Below are 21,839 nucleotides of genomic sequence, written 5' to 3' on the forward strand. Positions count from 1 at the left end.
TAATTTCATTAGACATAAACTATATGCATGTAGATGCCACCTAAATGTATAAATGTGATCATATTCAACATGTCTTTTGTATTTTTCAATGCTACCATTCCCCTTTTACAGCTAATTCTACTGAGGTTCAAAGACACTAACTGGGTTATTTAGTATTTATAGCGGCTAAGTAATAGAGCCAGATTTGGAACTGAGACAGATTCTGGCTCATGATGCAGTGCTCTTTCCACTGAAACATACTTCCCTCATTCAAGCTTTTAGTGTCATTTACTGTTCATGTTTGACTCGGGTACACAAGGAGACTTGCTATTATACTAGAGCTTTGGACAGCATGCAAAGATCATATTTTCCTACTTAATTTTACACAGGAGGCAAGTATAGGCCAGTGAAGTGAAGAAACTGAAGAAAACCACACAGAGATAAGGACAGGACTGGAACTCAAGCCCTGTGCTCTTTGAGATGTTCCCCAGAGATGAAGATAATTTATTTGGAAGATCACAGCTTAGCCTCAGAATGCCATCCCAAGCCTACTTCAGTGGATATATACATATCTCTTGGCATCTGAAGAGTAGAGTTAATCCAGATGTAGCCTTTTTTTTTTTTTTTTTAAAGCAAGTACATTTCTGAAATGACCTCTTTAACGCTCTCAAACCAAAAACAGTAGCATATTGGTCATCTGGTGTCCTAATACATCTCAATCAAAGGAGGAAAATGGGATGCAACAAGGAATACATTAAGCAACAGAGCTGTGCTTACCTTCATAAGTCCCACTTTCTAGGAGAGCACCACTTTTCTCCAATTCCATAAAATCTTCAACGGTGATGAAAATATAGTCCACTCCAGGGACCTCACCCTCCTTATGTGGCCTTGTGGTGCCTGAATAAGGAAAATTTAAAAACAAAAGAAAGACTCTAAGTGATTTGTTGTTGAACTTTAGAAATACCACCATACTTCTGAATATTCAATAACACTTGTTTGTACATCCTGCGACTTGGCAGTTTGCATTTGTCCTTCTGTTTGTTTGGAAACAGAAAATAGCAGGGGGTAAAGACTAAAGTAAATATACAAAGCATTTTTCTTCATCAAGCTTATAAAGAGTTCATTGCCATGGAATGTGGTTGCATAGATTTTTTTCCAGTGAAAAATGCAGACCATTGTGCCTTTTTTGAAGGGGTGTTTTGAATTTAGGGCCAGGAGTCTGCTAGCTCAGGAATTTACATATCTCACTTCTATGAATGAATCTTTATTGTTCTGTAGATTGCCTTGCTATGACATAAAATACAATGGAAAATAGAAATGTTAGCAGCAAGTCAATTTATCTTTATATTTGCATGATCTGCTCCCTTGTGAGGGTACTTTTGGTTTTCATTTGTTAATTTGCACCAAAAATTAACTTATATTTGATTTAAAGGAACACAAAATTTTTATAATTACTTAAAATTAATTAAATAGTTGGAATTGGTGATAATTATAATTGAGGTAGTATTACAATGCTAGTAATAGTTTCCTTCCTTCCCTCCTGCTTGCCTGCTTGCCTGCCTGCCTTCCTTCCTTCTTGCCTTTATTCTGATTAGACTGGGAAGTGACATGCTCCAAGGAGTCACCACGGGTCCACCACTCCTGTTTCCTATAGAATGAATGGAGTCTCTGAGGCCAAGGTGACAGAAACAACCACCTATGGCTCAGTACAGCTGTACTGGAGAACTCAAGCTTCCAGACCTGCTGTCCAGTTCATGAGGCAGAAACGAAAACAGAGACATAATAAAGGCTGTAGGTTTGTTTTCTGGTGCACTTCCTTCCCTGAACATGCCTTAAGTTCTTTTCTTTTTCTGTGCCACCTGAATAAAACATTTTGTACGATCAGATTGGAATTTCCAAAATGCATATATGCAAATAGTTTACAGAAATACAAAGAGGTCAAACATTTAAGCAAGTATTAGTACACTGGCAGGCTTCTTCATATTTAAAATTTCCTCTTCTCTGTATACTAAAAAATATATATATTTTAAACCCTTAAATTTAATTTTCAGTCTATGAACTCTTTATGAACTAGGCCATGAAAATAGCCAATCGGTTCTCCTTTTGGTCTATTAGGATCAAATCTGAACTGCAAGTGAAAGGCATAAACTCATATCAGAATATACAATGTGCTAGGGAAATTGATTTTTGATACGACTGAATAATTTCCATTCAAAACATTTTTTGAAAAGATTTGAAGGCATTATTTCCTAAAATTAAATTTAATAACCCTTCTTTGGAGGTTGCAAAACAATTTTTTTCCATAATCACATTTAATGACTTTCCCCTAAATTTGTTATTTCATTTTGTTTAACTGAGCCACATTCTGCAATATTTCCTACTGCTTTTATGCTATAAAATATAAACCTCCCACACCTAGTATGCATAATGTTGTCAAATTAATGTTTCTATGAAAACCTTAACTTTCAATATTCTGACTTTTATATGCTTAACCCTTGTGAATTAAAAGCACATTAACATAGTTTTTGGCAATCAATTTGCTTTTCTGTTTATTTAGAACACACTCTAATCATTAAGAAAAATCACATAACAAAGATTCAATTTTCCTTCCTAATTTATCTGCATATTTCAGAAGCTACACGCTTTGATTAATTAACTGCTTGCAGCACGGAAATGAATTCCTAGCACAATGTGAGCACAGGACCACATGCTTGAAGGCAATTTGCAGGTCTGCTTCTTGACTGGAGTTGCTTGCCTGTGTCAAACTCTAGTGAATGTGTTTGTGGTTGTGATCTTTTAGGGAGGACCATCAGTACGCTGGTTCACTGGGTAGGTTTTTCATCTCTACGTTGTACCCGAGGACAATGTGACTGAGCTCTTGCCTTGGGGATACAGACTGCCAATGGCTACATCCGTGTCCTCTGCTGCTACAGACCTGCTTGATGCTGGCTGCCTATTTGGACTGGGGGCTCACCTACCTTGCTATGGCTTGAAGAAATTCTACACTATAATCCCAAGTGCTGCAATTCCCGTCTTTGACATCCATCTCACATCCTTTTTTCTCATTCTCTTCTTTATAATTATAACCCCCAGTCTCTTGATCCCTTCTAATTTCCCTGGTGTCCCTCAAATATGGCTTTATTTGCCTCTCTAAATTCTTTTTTTTTTTTTTTTTTTTTTTTTTTTTTTTAAAGATTTTATTATTTATGTGACAGAGAGACAGCCAGCGAGAGAGGGAACACAGCAGGGGAGTGGGAGAGGAAGAAGCAGGCTCCCAGCAGAGGAGCCCGATGTGGGACTCGATCCCAGCACGCCAGGATCACGCCCTGAGCCGAAGGCAGACGCTTTAACGACTGCGCCACCCAGGCGCCCCTTGCCTCTCTAAATTCTAAACAGCTGGAAACAACCTAGAATCTTGTCTCTTTGGTTCACCTTCACCATTTCCCAACTCTTAATAAGCTCCCAAATTCACTATTGGCTATTTTGTTCACAGACTGTAGTTGTTACAGAAAACCATGAGCACACACTAACAAAGCACCCTACAAATTCAGGTTATCTAATGTCAGTTTGATACTACTGATGTTTGGTAATCTTTTTATACATCTTCCCTCTCTGTGACAATCCCACCATTTTCTAATATTCAACTGTGCTGACTTTCGGCAGAGGACATTAGCTCATTTTCTTTTTGGTAAAGTAAGACAGAATCTGAAGTCAAATTCCCTGAAGTTTCTTAAATGTGTACTTCCTTTACTGCATTATCTTCACCCTTAATTGGAATCTTCTCTCCATCTTGCTAAGATGAATCCCTTCTCTCTGCCTTCTTGCAGTTTAGTTGTTTTTTTTTTTTTTAAATCAGAGTTAAATATACAGATATTTTGAAGATTCTACCATTCTACAGAGTTCAGTGTTTAAATAAAAGCATATGTTATCACCACTCCTCACACCCTTCCCTTTACCCAAAGGCAAAGATTTTAACTCTTTTAGCTAATTATTTTATTTTACTTCCATACATTTAAATAATTTATTTATGATGTCTCTTGTTTTTGTTTGCTTTAACTATTATTTCCTGATTTCTTGGTAAAGCAAATGAGGATTTAGCTCTTTTTTGCCCACACTTCATCACTTCCTTGTTACCTCCTCCCATACTCCCAATAGAACAAACTTGTGTTTAGATTACTATTTAATGTTTACAATAATACTATGTAAATCTATTTCCAGCTGAATCTTGTGTACTAATTTTCCTTTCTTGCATAAGTTTCCTTTACTCTAGATTTAATGTTTCCATTTCCAATTTTCCATATATTATAGATAACTCAAATTAACTCTCTCCTTGTTGGATAAATTGATTCTCAACATATACAAGCATATTTGATATTTTATCAGGTTTATCCTACTGATGAAATCACTCCTGGAAACTCTAACCTGACTACGGCACAGCTGCCATCCTGGGATCATCTTTCACCATCATCCTGGGGATTCACTTTGCCTCTTCTATGTTGTACTGCTCTCTCCCAGGTCCCATGTCTCTTTTTGTAGTCTATTCCCTTATTTTGGCAGAGCACATCTGTCAGAAGCTTTCTATCAAAGGTTGCTTAGGAGCTACAATTTTTGAGACTTTGCATGTATGAAAAAATAGTTTATTCCATCCTCATGGGTGGCAAATCTGTCTCAGCATTTCAGGAAAATATCATAATGAAAACATTATTTTCCTCTGTTAATGTCACCACCATCCTTCTAGCCATACATGCTTTGAAACTTTCCCTCAGAAAGGTTCAGCTAGAAATAGATTTACATAGTATTATACTGTCCCATATTTTTAAAAGAAGGAAGTGGGAGCATGGTGTAGCAGAAAGGTTTTCAAAGTTGGAATTCAGAACATTTGCATTCTACTTTTGTTTTAATAGTTTAGATATGTTGTCCTGGATTAAAACATCATTTCAGTTTATTTGTATATTTATTTTTATGTAATCTCTACACCCAATGTGGGGCTCAAACTCATAATCCTGATATCAAGAGTCATATGCTCTTCTGACTGAGCCAGCCAAGCACCCGACATACAGTTAGCCAACAGACACATGAAAAGATGCTCAATATCACTCATCATCAGGGAAATACGAATTAAAACTACAACGAGGTATCACCTCATACCTGTCAGAATGGCTAAAATTAACAACACAGGAAACAACAGATGTTGGTGAGGATGCGGAGAAAGGGGAACCCTCTTAACATTGTTGGTGGGAATGCAAACTGGTGCAGCCACTCTGGAAAACAGTATGGAGGTTCCTCAAGTAGTTAATAATAGAGTGATCCTATGACCCAGCAATTGTACTACTAGGTATTTACCCAAAGAATACAAAAGTACTAATTCTAAGGGATAAGTGCACCTCAATATTTATAGCAGCATTATCTATAATAGTCAATTAGGGAAACAGCCCAAGGGTCCATCGATTGATGTAGTACACACATATACAATGGAATACTCCTTAGCCATAAAAAAAGAACAAAATCTTGCCATTTGCAATGACAGGGATGGAGCTAGAGAATACTATGCTAAGTGAAAGAAGTCACTCAGAGCAAGACAAATACCATGTGACTTCACTCATATGTGGACTTTAAGAAACAAAAAAAAAAAAAAAACAAATGAGCAAAAGGGGAAAAAAAAGAGAGAGGCAAAACAAGAAACAGACTCTTAACTATAGAGAACAAACTAATGGTTACCAGAGGGGAGCTGGGTGGGAGGATGGGTGAAACAGGCAATGGGGATTAAAGAGTGCACCTGTTGTGATGAGCACGGGGTTCTGTATGGAAGTGCTGAATCACTATAGTACACCTGAAACTAATATTACACTGTATGCTAACTAACCAGAATTAAAATAATTTTTTTTTTAAATTAAGTAAAACATCATTTAGTTGATCATTGGTTTTCATATGCAAGGGGGTAAACAATACATCTGAAAGGGTATCAGAATAAGTAAAAACATGAACACTATGGTAACAAGATTGCATTCCTCTTTAGTAATATTAATAGTACTACTAAGAATAAAACAATTCTAACAGACATCATTGATGGTATCTTACTTTTGGAATCTACTATAATTAAAGATTTAAATAAATTAATTTCATTCACGCTAACACTCCTTAAAAATAAAAAGTTCTTATACCTAAAGACTCAGGTTGCCATGGTTATTGTCTGGGTATAAAGAAACGTTAAGTTGAAGGACGCCTGAATCGCTCAGTTGGTTAAACGTCTGGCTTTGGCTCAGGTCATGATCCCAGGATCCTGGGAGTTGGGCTCCTCGAGTTGGGCTCCCTGTTCAGCAGGGAGTCCGCTGCTCCCCTCCCCCTCCCCCTACTTGTGCTCTAAGTGAATAAATAAAATCTTAAAAAAAAAAAGAAACATAAGTTGAGATATAAATCCCTTTTCCTTGATTACATGCTAAAATGTGAGACACAATGGTTCAATCACTACATACAGGGGTGTTTTGTCTTTTGTTAGGCAGACATTTAGAACCAGTAGAATCTGTGGACTAGGTTGCAAGAAGTTTCCTACCATTTGCTGAATCATCTGAAAAGTGTGAAAGCGCTCATAAAACCGCATTAGTGAGTCATTTAGTTTTACCCACAGGCATAGGACCTTCAACAACAAGAGTAAGAAAGCATGATTTCAGATCTACACATCCAGGAAGAAAAGATATTAGCTGTTGTTAAATCAATTGGCCCCCAGAAGGAGAAAGCAATTGCCTAAGAAAGAGAAAGCAATTGGTGATCTATGAGCATCCCTCTGGAAAAAAATAAGATTCTAGAAATAAGGCAAATAATGTGAAATGTGATGAAGTGTTGTCCGATGGGAATCTGAAGCTAACTGTAATTAATATCTAGACTGGAGGAATAGTTAAGTTGAATTTCCTGAAGCAGTTACGTACCTCATTTTTATGCTGAAATAATTATAGTTAACTTTCCCAACTCAAAGGATTATGAATCGAGAGGTGACAGTGAAGCAACACTCCCCAGTAATAACAAGTTATCCCCTAGCGTTAGGAATAGGGCAGAAGCTAGGTAGAATAAAAGAGGAAGTACAGATGATTCATCATAGAGCTAAAAGTTGAAGCTCATCTTCTTTTAATGCTCCTCTACATTTGGTTGGGACTTTCCTAAGTAGTGTTTAGGTAAGTCCAAAATAAATCTTATTATCCAGAATATGGTTTGTAGATTTCATTCTCTGTCTCCTGGAACACTCCTCCAAAGGAAAAATAAACAGAAAGGGAATGGAGGAAATGTTACCAAATTGAATCTTTGCTTTATCTCCTATTGCTTCATTTCTTAAAAAAAAAAACTTATTTAATAATTGCTAAGTACTGTATGAATAACACCTCCTTCATGAGTTAATAAAAGCATACAGCATTTCAGCTCAAAAGACATGTCTGAAGAGAATGAATGCTCCCAAATGGTTAGCTTATTATTGATACATAGTGAAAGCACATCAAGGTCACTGGTCATTTTGTTACCATGGCAACTGGGGGTGCCAAATGGATTTTTCTTACTATTACTCTACTTTTTAAATGAAGGAACATTGCTACTTTTGTCTTAGGAAGGAAAGAGCAAGATGTTTGTGGTAAATGTAATTCTGAAGTATATTTTGCCTCAGCCTTCTGATACATTCTAAAGTGCTTTAAAAAGCAGTTATTGGATTACAGAAAAGTATTACTACCTAGATGATGGTCAGCGCAGTCACCTACTGTAATCTATTTTGGTGTGCTAAAAGTTCTAGTGTCCACTGCACTGTAGGCACCCGATACACACTTGCTAAAGAAATGGACTTGGAATCAATCATTAATAGTCAATGTGTTCTAAGCAGATGGGTCACTGTGTGAGAATCTGAGAAACTGAATTATTTTTTTAAGCAGGTTTCTGAATACATTCTCTCTTTATTCCTGGTGTTTCTCAACTGCAAGTTGAAGAAAATAAATCTTGACAGCTACAGTGACTTCCTCTGGATTCAACCTTTAATTAACTTACTCTTAGATTTCTGAAGACACTTCTTTCTTTTTTTTTTTTAAGATTTTATTTATTTATTCGACAGAGAGAGAGACAGCCAGCGAGAGAGGGAACACAAGCAGGGGGAGTGGGAGAGGAAGAAGCAGGCTCATAGCAGAAGAGCCTGATGTGGGGCTCGATCCCATCACGCCGGGATCACGCCCTGAGCCGAAGGCAGACGCTTAACCGCTGCGCCACCCAGGCGCCCCTGAAGACACTTCTTTAGTTTGTCAGTTACTCATTAGCAAGTGTGAACACCATCACCAGATTTGTGTGTGTGTTTCCAATAAAAACATTCAGAAGATTCCTTGGCCAATGCCTCTAATCAATTTTTATATAATCTGCTTAGATCTTGGGTTTTATTGTGCTCATCTTCAATCACATAAAGTCCAGAAGTATGATTTTATACAGACACAGAGCTAAAGTTAGCAAGGCAAATTATATAGTTTGGGTCACTGAATCCTGTGTGATAATCTATAAAGCTCACATTGCTTTATAATCTACCTATTGGCTGATAGGGAGGGTTGGGTTAAGGTCAAAAAGCAAAACCTGCAATGTGGTTCGATTAATCACTTACTAGGTATAAGAAATATTTACTGCCTCAATAAAACACTCTGTGGCCAACTACTGTTTAAAGTTGCACTGGCATAGCTAACAATGTTATGTATTTTTCAGACAGAGTTTTTGAAGAAGAAACTTCTCCTTTGATATATCTGGATATAAGGTTCAGACTAATGTCCCATACAGCACCAATTACTGTTTTACATCTTCAACAGTTTGGACTGAGGCAGTATCATACCCAAACAAATGGTTCTTAATGGCTCTAGGATGCATCAGAATCACATGCAGAACTTGTTAAACACAGATTGTGGGGTGTCGCACCCAGAGTTTCTGATTCAGTAAATCGTGGGTGGCCCCTGAGAATTTCAATTTCTGGCAAGTTTCCAGGTGCTGAGGATGCTGCTAATCCAGGGACAATGATGCAAGAATCACCGCTCTAACCTCACTCGGATCTCTGGAAACCCAAACTAAAAGCAATATGAAATTTCAACTTTCATTTAACTACAACAACTCATAAAGTATGTGGTTCGTGACCTTAGCATTCACCCTAGAGTGATCGATAGCCATGCTGTGGGGTCACAGGAAACAAGCCATTCTTCACTTGTGGGTGCATAGGTGAACGGTCATGAGAGGTATACTGGAGGCCTGCAACACTCTGTTAATGCTACTGCACATTGCTTTTCCATAGTTCTCTTAGAAGTTAATTGAATTTGGAAGATAATGGACAAATCCCCATTTATGTTTGCTTATAAATAACTTTCATTATTATTGGAAGTAATATAAACCATCTTGGTCCTATGCATACAACAATATGGCTTAAATCCTGAAAGACATAGGGGGCTTGAATGTGGCTCACCAGGAGTGGTAAATGATAACACAGTAAGGAAAGACAAGTATCTAATGCAGAAGATTTCTTGTATTAAGAAAATATTATGGTAGTAGGGGCGCCTGGGTGGCACAGCGGTTAAGCGTCTGCCTTCGGCTCAGGGCGTGATCCCGGCGTGATGGGATCGAGCCCCACATCAGGCTCCTCCACTATGAGCCTGCTTCTTCCTCTCCCACTCCCCCTGCTTGTGCTCCCTCTCTCGCTGGCTGTCTCTCTCTCTCTCAAATAAATAAAATCTTTAAAAAAAAAAAAAAAAAAAGAAAATATTATGGTAGTAATTTAAAAAAAAGACATAAATGAAAATCTTGGGGATTTCCAATAAGGAAGACAAAATAGCATCTTATTATTTCTCTATGCCAAGGTATGTGATTCACTAAATGTTAAATTACAACTTGCCTACAACTATACTAATCAGACTCAATCAGGGGATGGGCAACATGCATTGTGGAATTAGTATCCATAAAGCTCTCTTGAAACAAATTACTTAGAAAGATATATCCTTTCATCAATTCCATGATTTCACTTATATAAGTATGTCCCTGGTGTAAACACTAGAGAAAACAAGGGGTAGAGGTGAGATGTCATTCAAAACTCAAAGTTTATCTTATTGTCCCTGTCACTTGAACTCAAAACCCATGATACTAAGAAAAAAAGATAGGCAATGTTTAAGTAACATCATGTGTCAACTACATGCAAATAAAAAAATATGTTATTAGGGACGAGTGGGTAGCATAGTTGGTTTAATGTCCAACTCTTGGTTTTGGCTCGGGGCATGATCTCAGGGCTTTGAGATCAAGCCTCGCGTGGGGGTCTGCACTGAGAGGGGAGTCTGCTTAAGACTCTCTCTCCCTCTAACCCTCCCCACACACACAAACTTTCTTTAAAATATATATATATATATATATATATATATATATATATATATATATATTATTTTTAAAAGATAAGCAATGTTTGGAGTGATTACTTTTGAAGCTGATGCATGCATATACATTTTCAATTTTAAGGCCCCTACATTCAATGATCATACTTAATTATTGACAGTACCAAGACATCACTGACTGCTGACAAACAAGCATCCACACACTGGGGAAAAGCGAAGGCAAAGGGAATGATTTCATAATTGCATAGCATTTGAATTTTCACTACTTTGGTGACAAAGAGCTAATAACCAGAATCTTATCCATTCCTTCACACCAAAGTCCATCTTCTCCACCCAGTGGCTTGCTGAGAAAACTTAAGCTGCACAATTACTTCCCCCACCAAAGCTCTGCCTTTATCTCACTTGCATTTACGGTCTAGAATAATCCACTGCTCATGGATACAAAGACCTGACAAGATAAAATGACTCACCCAAGTTAAATCAGATTCCTAAACATTTATATTCTTGGTTTCTGATCCATTCTTATAATACGTCAAGGGACGGGATAAAGGGACACTGGACTCTCACTGGGTAGCAAACTATAATCTCAGGGTTTTGAACTGACTATTAATTTCCTGAAATTTTTAAGAGAATGAAAGAAGATGAATGTCTCTTCTGTTACCAATTAATTCAGTTTCGAACTTTGATTTTAATTCTTCAATATTTAATTTAGATATGTTCTATATCTGGCATTCTATAGGATTAATAAAAAGAGGTTTTTGATTCCCTAATTTATTATTTAACAGATGTTTCAAGATTACATACTGAGCTAAAAGAAAAGATCAGTGACTTTTTATAGAAACAATATATATTTAGTTTGAAGCTTTTATACTCTCATGTAAAATTAATTTGGGCCAGAACTAAACTGCACAGATACCGCCAGCCCTCTGAGCAATGCAGAGACACTCTATTCTTTGACCTTCATTGCACAGAAGGTTTAGTGGATCATAACTTTATCATTTTATCTCTATTAGAATCATGCAATGACATTAGCTTTTACTATCACCATATGTCTCTATGGCATTCTCTATTCTAAAATGCCCAAGGTGGATGATAGAATACAGGGTCTACAGAATACCAGAAAACTCAGAAGAGGGTAACCTGGAAATGCTTTTCAGATTATATGGCACAAGTCACATATTTGAGTGATCAACTTATTTGTTGAGGTTCTCAAGTATACACATGTCAAATTATCATGCAGGGAAGACAAGAATAGGGAGGAAAGAGAAAGGAAATATATTGGGTACCTACTAGGTACCCTGGGTGAGGTGCTTTCATTCTTGTTGAAATCCTGAGTTAGAGAATCCTCTGTGCATCTGGTTTATATTATGTTCACAGTAGTCACTATTGTGAGTTGATAGTTTATCACACTGTTTCTTACTAATGGAAAACAGAACAGAAATTCACAGTTCAGTTTTCATATTATAAAAAAACTACTACAGACTTAGGGAATATTGTAACAGAAACATATCCAGCCACAGCTGATGTGCCCTTAATTTCAAGCTCCTGTCGGTGAACAGTCATGTAGAAAACATCTGCTCATAGTTTGGGGGAACTGTCACCACTCAGGCTCTTATGATGGTGGGCCAGCCATTCAATGCTGGGTTGTAAGGCTGGCTCCTCAAGAGACTGAATGAAAAGGGACAAAAATGACTTGATCAAATAAAATAATAAAAAAGAAAACACAAGTACCTTTTTTTTTTTTTTTTTTTTGCCAGCAGACAATTGAATGCCTCTGAAAGTTAAAAAAGGGACGGTGAGGTGGGGTAGAATACTGTTTTCTGCCTTTTTAAGACTTAAACATCAGACATGCAGCCAGCAGCCCTGTAGCCTAGATCTGTGGGACTCCTTTGGTTTGAAGGACAGGGGATCCTGTTTCTATGCAATTATCATAACCCCCAGGACACTGTGGACTTCTTTCCAGGAAACGTGTTCCCTTTTTCGTTGGACAGCAAATTAAAAGTGATACACGGTACAGGAATATGTATTAGGTGCTATCAAATCATTTTTATGTAAAAATTTCCAACAAAAGTCAAAAATATCAGAATAAAACCATTTGGTAACAAACATCTTTGGCTCTATAGACTCTCAGACCAGTGTTTCTGAGGGTTGCAATTATCATGAGAGATTAAGAGAAGTTTTATGAGTTAAAAACACAAAATAAAGTTTTAAGGGAATTTCAAAAGAATGCTAATTAAGGCACTTCTGACACTAGATATTGAATTAATAGTGAATTATCAAAATAAATATTAGATTCTTTGGAGAAAATACTTGTGATTTTAGATAGATCCTTCCCTCCTTTATAGAGAATAAGAAAACAAGGTTACCTGTCAGAATTAACTGAGACAAAGTGCAAAAGAGAGACACCATAAGTCCAGCAGCTGACTCAGAAACCTACCGGAAATTACCATAAAAAGTTGGAGAGCTAACATGTAATAGGGTGATAGTCCTCTGACTTTCAAACCCAAGTATTAAGGACGGGACTCTAAAAGAAAGGACAAAGTGTCTGGTATTTGAGAAAACTAGAAAGGCAAAGGCTGGCCAGCTGGACTGCAGGGCATTAACAAAGCCATAACAAAATCAACAGTGTATGTATATTTAACATACTAGAACAAAGTTAAGTAGCTCTTTAACTCCGCTAACTGCAACTATTTCTTTGGGCTTTGCCAGCCATACTCTGTGTGGCAACTCCTAAACTCTGCCACTATAAATGTAAGCAACCACAGATAATAAATAGATGAATGAGCATGGCTGTTTTCCAATAAGACTTTATTTACAAGGCAGTGGGATGAATTTGATCTGCAAGAGATAGTCTCCCTACCCCTTTAGGTTTTTCGATCCCTTGTGTCTTGATGCTCTTGTCTCCTAGACTTGTATTTGTAAACCAACAAGATGCAACTCAAATGTCAGCATTTGAATTCTCAATATGCAGGAAAATATGACCATTTCTGATGGTATGGCCAGTATTAACATTTCACTTATATATCTATTTTTCCTTTGAAAGGTTTTCAAAACATAATGAACCAGGTAGATTGACTGACTGATTGATTGCTTTTTTTTTTTTTTTTTTTTTTTTAGATTTTATTCATTTATTTGACAGAGAGAGAGAGAAGGCCAGTGAGAGAGGGAACACAAGCAGGGGGAGTGGGAGAGGAAGAAGCAGGCTCCCAGCAGAGGAGCCCAATGCGGGGCTCGATCCCAGGACCCCGGGATCACACCCTGAGCCGAAGGCAGACGCTTAATGACTGAGCCACCCAGGTGCCCCACCAGGTAGATTTCTAATACACAGAAACAAAAAAGGGAAAGAAATCTCTGAGAAAGGCACATAGATATTTGGCTCTCAAGAAGCAAGACAGACTATCTTTAAGCAATACTTGAACTAATCTGAATGCATAACTGCAAGAGGAACTATGCATTTTGTAATGTTGCAGCAGAAGCAGAAACACATCTATTCCTATAAGTAAAGTAGTAAATGAGCTTCTCCAGGCTGGATGTATTGCACTGAGGGTGCATCTTTGGGTGAAAAATAATGGTATCTTGTTGACCTTGCTGCCATTCTGAGGTATAACTACAATAGCAATACTTCTGCAGACTAGGTAATTCAATAGATATTTAATACAGGCATGAAGTATTGAGACTCTAAGTGCTTCTAAACTTTGCATGTAAATTTTATCATGTTGTATTTGCAATACACCATATGTAAACTACATGTCTCCCATGCAAATTAAGTTTCATATTATTTATAGGAGGAAGCAATAGTCACATTCATTTTATATTTGATAAGAAAATTGTTATTATCTGATATAAAGATTAGCAATTACATGATAAAGTTGTATGTGAAAACTATACAAATGCATGTAAGCTTTAAATTTAGGACCAAAAAACTAGCATAAGATATGAAAATAAGACAAAGAAAAAGGGAATTATCTTGGGTTAAGCGATTCAAGATATTTGATTCTGCACTGAATTCCAGTACAATATTGAAAATAACTTAGCTAGAGGATTTTCTCTAGCTGAAACAGTTGGCTAATTTTTAATATATTCAGTAATACATTTTTGAAAACTTCTATTTTTATACGAACTTATCCTTTATCCACACACATATGAAATGTTTGAGAATGAGTGTTATCTACTAGAAAAAAGATAAAAGACATGCCTGATAAATATAGCAAAGTAAGGAACTGTATGAGAAGTTTATTTGTGTAAATAGTATCAGTAAGTACCAATATTTATTGAATCCTAAACTTGGTGAGGCACTGTACTCAGCACTTCGCATGTATTAGCTCTTTTACTTCTTTTAACAACTCCATAAGATGAGTAGCATTCTACACATTTTACAGCTTGAGTAACCTGCCCAAGTCATAGGACTGGTAAGGGGCCAAGTCAAGTCAGGATTCAAACCCAGTCAGTCTGGCTGCAAAGGCCAGGTTCCTAAGTAATAGGGTACTCCATTCTCCGGCATGAAATGTTCTAAATAGATTTTGTCGTGAGAAATGGATGGGAGCAGAGGGTCAGAGTGGTGGGGAGTGTGTTTGGTGAATGAGAAATGGGAAACCGTCATTCAGCAGACATTCAGGTCAAGTGTTCTGCTAGGAGAGCATAAAGAAACCGGGAGTCAAATATCCAGTGGAAAAGTAAAGAGAAGTAAGGCATTCTCTAAACTGTTGCTGAGTTAGGTTAAGTACACTGAGGAAGATAAGTCAGAACTATGAGAAAGGAAAGTAGCTGGGGAGCACAAAGGAGAGATATCTTTGGAAAGAAAATTCCCAAATTTGTAAAACTGAAAAGCCACAAACATTTTAAAAGAAATGTAATAGAACTCTGACCAGAAGAAAAAGTAGTAATTTCCTCAAACTAGAGAAATTGCAAAATATTAAGAATCAAATGAAATTTTATTCAGAGTTTATGTGCCTTTTACAAATCACATTACAAAAAATTCAACAAATATTTATTTGGTGCCTACACTGACTGCCAGAAAGACCAAAAAAAAAAAAAAAAAAAAATTCCATCATCAAGGAAGCTTCAAGTTATTAAGATATAGACAACCACAGCCTCCTAAAAAACAATTATTCAAAAATAGCGCTGAAAATGGTAAATATAAAATATATTTTTAATATCCTTAAAAGATAAGAGATGAATTAAAGCAAAAATAATACAATACATAGTGGGGTTTATAACATGCAGTGAGTTAGTACAAAGGCTGGGGGAAGGGAATATAGTATATAAAGATGTGGCATATCACTTAATGGCTGAGATGAAAAGTTAAAGATGTATAACTTAGAGCCCAAAGCAACCTCTAAAAAACACATACCCAAATGAAAACCAGAGATCAGTTTTAGATTAAAAAGCAAGCTCTGACTATATGCTGCCTGAGAGAAGCACATTTTAAACAGAACAACAGCAAAAAGTTAAAAGTGAAAGGTCTGAAAAAGATAAGCCATTCTGTAATTAAGTGAGAGCTAGCATGGTACGATAACATCAGAAAAAGTAGATTTCAGAGCAAAGAATGTTAACAGCAATAAGGAAGTTCACTGCATAATAATAAAAGGGTCAAGTCATCAAGAAGGCAAAAGTCCTAAATGTTTAGATATCCGTAACAGAGATTCAAAACGTATGAAGCAAAAACATAGAACGACAAAGAGGACTGACAATTCTGCAATTATACTCAGGTATTTTAACAACCGTCTTCAATAACTGATAGAACTAGTACACAGAAAATCAGTAAAAGTACAGCTCTGAACACTACCTGCCAGTTTAACCTGGCATTTATAGAATACTTCACCTACAGCAGCATAATATACATTTTTTGCATGCACATGGAAATTTTACCAAGATAGACCATATCTGGGTCATACAAGTTTCAATATTTTAATAAAGTTCAAATCTAAAAAGTATGTTTTCTGACCACAATAAAATTGGATTAATAACCAATAACAGAAATAAAAAATCTGGAAAAGCCCTAAATATTTGGAAACTAAGGAACAGCATACGTACAAATAGCCCATAAATCAAGAAAGAAATTAAGGAAAAAAAAAAACAGTAATTAGAAATTATTTTGAACTAAGTAAAAGTGAAAACACCACATACCAAAATTTGTGGGATAAATAAATCAAGAATTAGAGGGAAAGTTATAATCTAAAATATCTCTATTAGAAAACAAGGGGAGCGCCTGGGTGTCTCAGTCTGTTAAGTGCCCAACATCAGCTCAGGGCCTGATCTCAGGGTTGTAGGATCGAGCCCCAGGTCTGGCTCCAGGACTAGCAGGGACTCTGCTTTCTCTGTCTCTCTGCCCCTCCCCTCTGCTTAGACACACTCTCTCTCTTTTTCTCTCTCTCTCTCTGAAATAAAGAAATAAATTTTTAAGAAAAAGAAGATCCCAAATCAATGACCTCAGACACTAGAAAAAGAAGAGCTAATGTTGGTTTGAAAATTGACCCCTGTACACAAGGAGCAAGGAGAAATGGAAGAAAGAAGCAGGCCACTCCAGATTCAAAGGTGGCAGGTTTAATAAGCAAGAGTAAACTTACATAGCAGGGTGGCCGCAAGACAAGTAGAGCTCTATGTCTGCCTGCCAGAATCTTAAGAGTTTATACAGAGGCCTTAACTGGGTTCGATTACATATACCATCCAAATGGTCTCAACAACACATTGCTCTTTCAAACGCTGCTCTTTGAAAATGGCTCCCACTGTGAAAACTGTGAGCAGAAGGTACATTTTAAGGACAAGAGGAGGGGGGAGGAGCCTGTTTGCCCGGATCCCGCTCACAGGTCAACCTGTGGTCATATCTTCTTGATGACCTCCAACAGCAGATTAAACCCAAAGTAAGAAGAAGAAAGGCAATAATAAAGATCAGAGTGGAAGTCAATAAAATAAACAGAAATCAATACAGAAACAATAAAACCAACAGCTGGTTCTTTGACAAGATCAATAAAATAAACTTCTAGGCAAGATAGCCAGACTGATCTCAAAAAAAGAAGATACCCAGAGATACCCAGATGAGCAATGAAAAAAGTAAAACAACTAAATATTCAAGGTATTAAAAGTTTAGGGGTACCAGGGTGGCTCAGTCAGTTAAGAGTCCAATTCCTGATCTCGGCTCAGCTCTTGATCTCAGGGTTGTGAGTTCAAGAACTGTGTTGGGCTCGACGCCCTACTAAAAGCTTATTAATGAAATATTACGAATAAATTTAAGGCCAATTTGACAACCTAGATGAAATAAGACAAATTCTTTGATACAACCAAAGTAAATTTAAGAATAAATACATAGCCTGAGTAGTATAAATACATCTGGGTGTGTGCGTGTGTGTGTGTGTGTGTGTGTATTGAGTTTGTTAGTTAAAAGGTATCCTTCAAAGAAAACCCCAGGGCCAGATAGCTTTGCTGCTGAATTGTACCAAACACTTGAGGAAGAAATAATACCAATTCTACATACTCTCTGAGAAGACTGAAGAAGAGCAATTCTATCCAATTCATTTTATAAGGCCAACATCACCTTAATACTAAAACAAGGCCAGAATCACAAGAAAAGAGCATTATAGACTAATATCCCTCATGAATACACACAAAAAACTCTTAACATTATTTTAGCAAATGGAATGTGGCAATATGTAAAAAAGACAATGCATCACTACCAAGTGAAACTTCTATCAGGCATGCCAAGTTACTTTTACATTTGAAAACCAATCAATAGATTTCATCATATTAACTAAATTTTTTTTTTAAATCAGAAACATATGGAAAGAATATCTGACAAAATCCAAAATCTCCTGATTAAAACCCTTAGCAAACTAGGTTGTATATATATATATATATATATATATAGAGAGAGAGAGAGAGAGAGAGAGAGAGAGAGAGAGATGTTAAAATACCATTTAAATTTTTTAATGTGCACAATTTGGTCATAGATAAAAACACATACTGCATAAGTATGAAGAGACGTGTGCAGTTATAAACACCAAACCCAGTGGGGTCATATTCCTGGACTATTGATGAGAGGGAAAATGAATTCATGAAAGAAATTTGAAGAAGGGTATGACGGAGAAGATTCAACTGTATCTGCAATGTTTTATTAAAAATATAAAGATCTGAGCAAAGCTAAGAAAATAATAAAATTTACTGTAATTTGACTTATGTTTGTTGTATTCTCTTTCCACTTGTGGAGCTTTAAAGTAAATGATAATATATAAATAAATTGAATACTAAGCACCCATTAAAGTGACATTTATAATTATGTAACGGTTTGAAAATGCTTATAATGAGTAATATTAATGTAAGACAAAATTATAAGTAGGAAGACAGCAATTTTGTAAATACATATATATATATACGCATATATATATGTGCACAATATTCTCCCATGTAAATTTATCACAATCTCTTTACTTATTATCCTACTAGTTGAACATCAATTTATGTTGTTTCCAAATTACAAACAATGCTATAGTGAACTTTGTTGTATGTCTCCTGTACATATATTTTTATTGAATACACTTAGCAAAACAATCACAACTGTATCAATAGTTTTTCTTTCTAGAGCTATAGTAAAATAAAATGAAGATCCCAAATATAACTTTGAAACAAATAGCTGAACCTAACTCTTTCTCTTTGCCTGCACCAAAGAGCCAATTGTTATTTGCAAGAAAATTTGACAATCTATGTTGGCCTCAAACCATTCTTCAGCAGTGCCCAAGAATCACGCTTACATCACCTCACTTTCTCCAGTTTTTTTTTCAAAACTATTGTTCTCTCTTCAAACCTTCTTTCTTCCTAGATCCACATGCTCTTGGTTATTCTGTTTCTGTTGTATACTCAATCCCACCCTTATAATCAGACACAGGTTGAAACAGATGCTACTTGGATATAAATTTCTATACCCTAATGGGCAGCTGCCAATAAATAAACATCAACATTTAAAATGCATGAACATTTATAAACAATTCTATCCTAGGAATTTATCATACAAACATTCTCTCATGGACCCCTATACACACACACACACACACACACACACACAAGGTTATGAGCATTCTTGCAGCATCCTGGTAATACAGAAAAATCTAACATAAAACAATAGGTTCCTCCTCATCATCAATGAATGAATGAAAATGCTCAGTACATCAGAGTAATAGGGAAAGAAGAGACCTCCACATATCCATGCTTACATTCTATTCTTTTTGTTAGCCTTACTTTCCAATATACAACAGCTATACCCTGAAATATGGGCAATCATCAGGATTTTCTTTCCATATCTCAGACACTTTTCACTAGTCTTTCACTTATTTCAGCTCTGTCTAGGAAGGGAGCTCTCAATTCAAGCTATGTACTAGAATCACCTGGGGACATCTGAAAATCAGCAACTTCACCTGACATAAATTAAATCTGGGTGACCAGACCCATGACTTCAAGAGTTCTGCAAGCTCATACTCTTTTTTTTTTTTTTTTTTAAGATTTTATTTATTTATTCAATAGAGATAGAGACAGCCAGCGAGAGAGGGAACACAAGCAGGGGGAGTGGGAGAGGAAGAAACAGGCTCATAGCGGAGGAGCCTGATGTGGGGCTCGATCCCATAGCCGGGATCACGCCCTGAGCCGAAGGCAGACGCTTAACAGCTGTGCCACCCAGACGCCCCTGCAAGCTCATACTCTTAACATATTTTGACGTTCTACATAATACGTTGTCAGGTTAGCCCCAGTGCAGTGATTACTTTCCTTTAGCTAGAACATTCTGACTGGTTGCCATTTGTTGATCTTGAGTGCCTTGTTAAACATTGTGTCTGTTGGGTAGTGGCACTTGTTTTATTTCTCACAATGACTTGTTGAAAGAAACATTAATCTCTACTGTTTCATGCTTGGTCCTCTTTCTTGGGAGTATATGAGTTGTGATCAATAAGCAATCAGACACTTTTTTTTAAATGTGTTTTTATAAGATACTTCTAGCAAAACTGTCAGAACTTGAATATAAAAATGAGTATTTACATCTTAGGAGATTATGTGCTAATTACAATGTAGTACTCATTTTTTTTTTTTTTTTAAACAATTCAGCTTTTGGAATTGCTTCTGGATTCAATAGCACCTTTCTGGAACATCTATCATGGCAAAGTTTCATTTTCTGAAGCTGAATTTGGCTTATAATGACAGCAAAAGTAGTTCAGACAGAAATCTAGTGAATTTTGTGGATTGCATATTAAAGAAGTTACTATCATTTGTTTCAAAATAGAGGTATCATTAAAAATAAACTATTTTCTTTGTGACTACATCTGGCTTTGGGAGTAATTGACATTTCTTTTTTCACACCAGCTGGTAGTGGCCCAGCCATCATATTATCCCTAGGTTAATAAAGCCCTGTGTTTTGGCATAGGCATTATGGCATTACTCTTGTAATAGGCCTAAGGATTACTCTTGTTATTGGCATAAAGTTATACAGATGGGGACACTGGTATACAAGGAAGGGGTTGGCCTGTCGATTGGTATAAATTATTTAACTTTACTAGTCTTCCTGTGTAAAATGGGAATAATGCAACCAGGTGAAAATGCTGGGGGTTAAATGAGCGGGTATTTTTAAATGCCTTGTCCCAACACTTTTCACATGCTGATTGGCATCAGAATCTCCTCATGTCTCATTACGATGAAGTTTCTGATATGTAGGTCTGGGCATGGCCTACGATTGTGCATTTCTAACAAGCTCGTAGGTGATATTGATGGCCTTCCCCTGGCACTGGAAGACTTTAGCCCAGGTCAGTGAGTCGGTAACTCCCTGCCTTCCTGTAAGCCATGTCTCCATTTTCGTTGCTTTAGGGGTTTGGATTTTGGTCAACAACTGTAACTATTAATAGTACTGCATGAAAGATTCTGAGCACTACCACAAAGAATGTGACTCAGGATGCGCATACTAGAAATCAGATGAGCCCCCATGTTTATGGGCTTTATATATTCACTCAATAATAAAAGCGACCTAGGTTCCTATTGCCTGAACTTCCATTCCAAACGGTGGGTAGACAGGCATCGGGGGCTATAAGTGGCAACCAAAGTCTCATGGTGCAGTGCTTTCCAAAAGCGACTGTCCCATGTGTCATTTCCATGAAAGGGGGCAAAGAAAACAAACTGGAACCAAAAGAACTGAAACCAGGCAAAATAGGCTTTCAGGGTCAGATGTTTTCACCTGTAAATATCTCTTGAGCCAACGGTGAAAGGAGACCTACAAGGCAGTACACAGGCAGAGAGGAAGTTTTGTTGTGAAATTTATTTTATGGGCAGTTATAATGAAAATGTACCTTTATCATTCCAAGTCAATAATGATATTCAGCAGTCGTCTTTGTCCTCCCTTCACTAAGGATTGCTGCTGGCTATTAATATTTTCAAACATAATGAAAGACACAACGAATCTAGGTATATTGAAATAAAATTAAATCCTACTCAGCTCTAAATACTGTTCGTTTTGAGGTGACATGATGATGTCTG

At 36.7% G+C, this 21,839-nt stretch overlaps 1 protein-coding gene across 2 annotated transcripts in view; it reads right to left on the bottom strand.

The window, feature by feature from the left end:
* The window catches only part of MAGI2 (membrane associated guanylate kinase, WW and PDZ domain containing 2), a 1,245,024-nt gene that overhangs the window by 551,791 nt on the left and 671,394 nt on the right, over positions 1 to 21,839 (bottom strand). For both annotated transcript variants that reach the window (XM_048212921.2, XM_048212920.2), the window contains exon 3: positions 757 to 876. In XM_048212921.2, the coding sequence (XP_048068878.1) occupies positions 757 to 876 (120 nt within the window). The remainder of the gene's footprint in view (positions 1 to 756; positions 877 to 21,839) is intronic.

The sequence above is a fragment of the Ursus arctos genome, unplaced genomic scaffold (assembly GCF_023065955.2).
Source record: "Ursus arctos isolate Adak ecotype North America unplaced genomic scaffold, UrsArc2.0 scaffold_3, whole genome shotgun sequence".
In the NCBI taxonomy this organism is placed as follows: Eukaryota; Metazoa; Chordata; class Mammalia; order Carnivora; family Ursidae; genus Ursus; species Ursus arctos.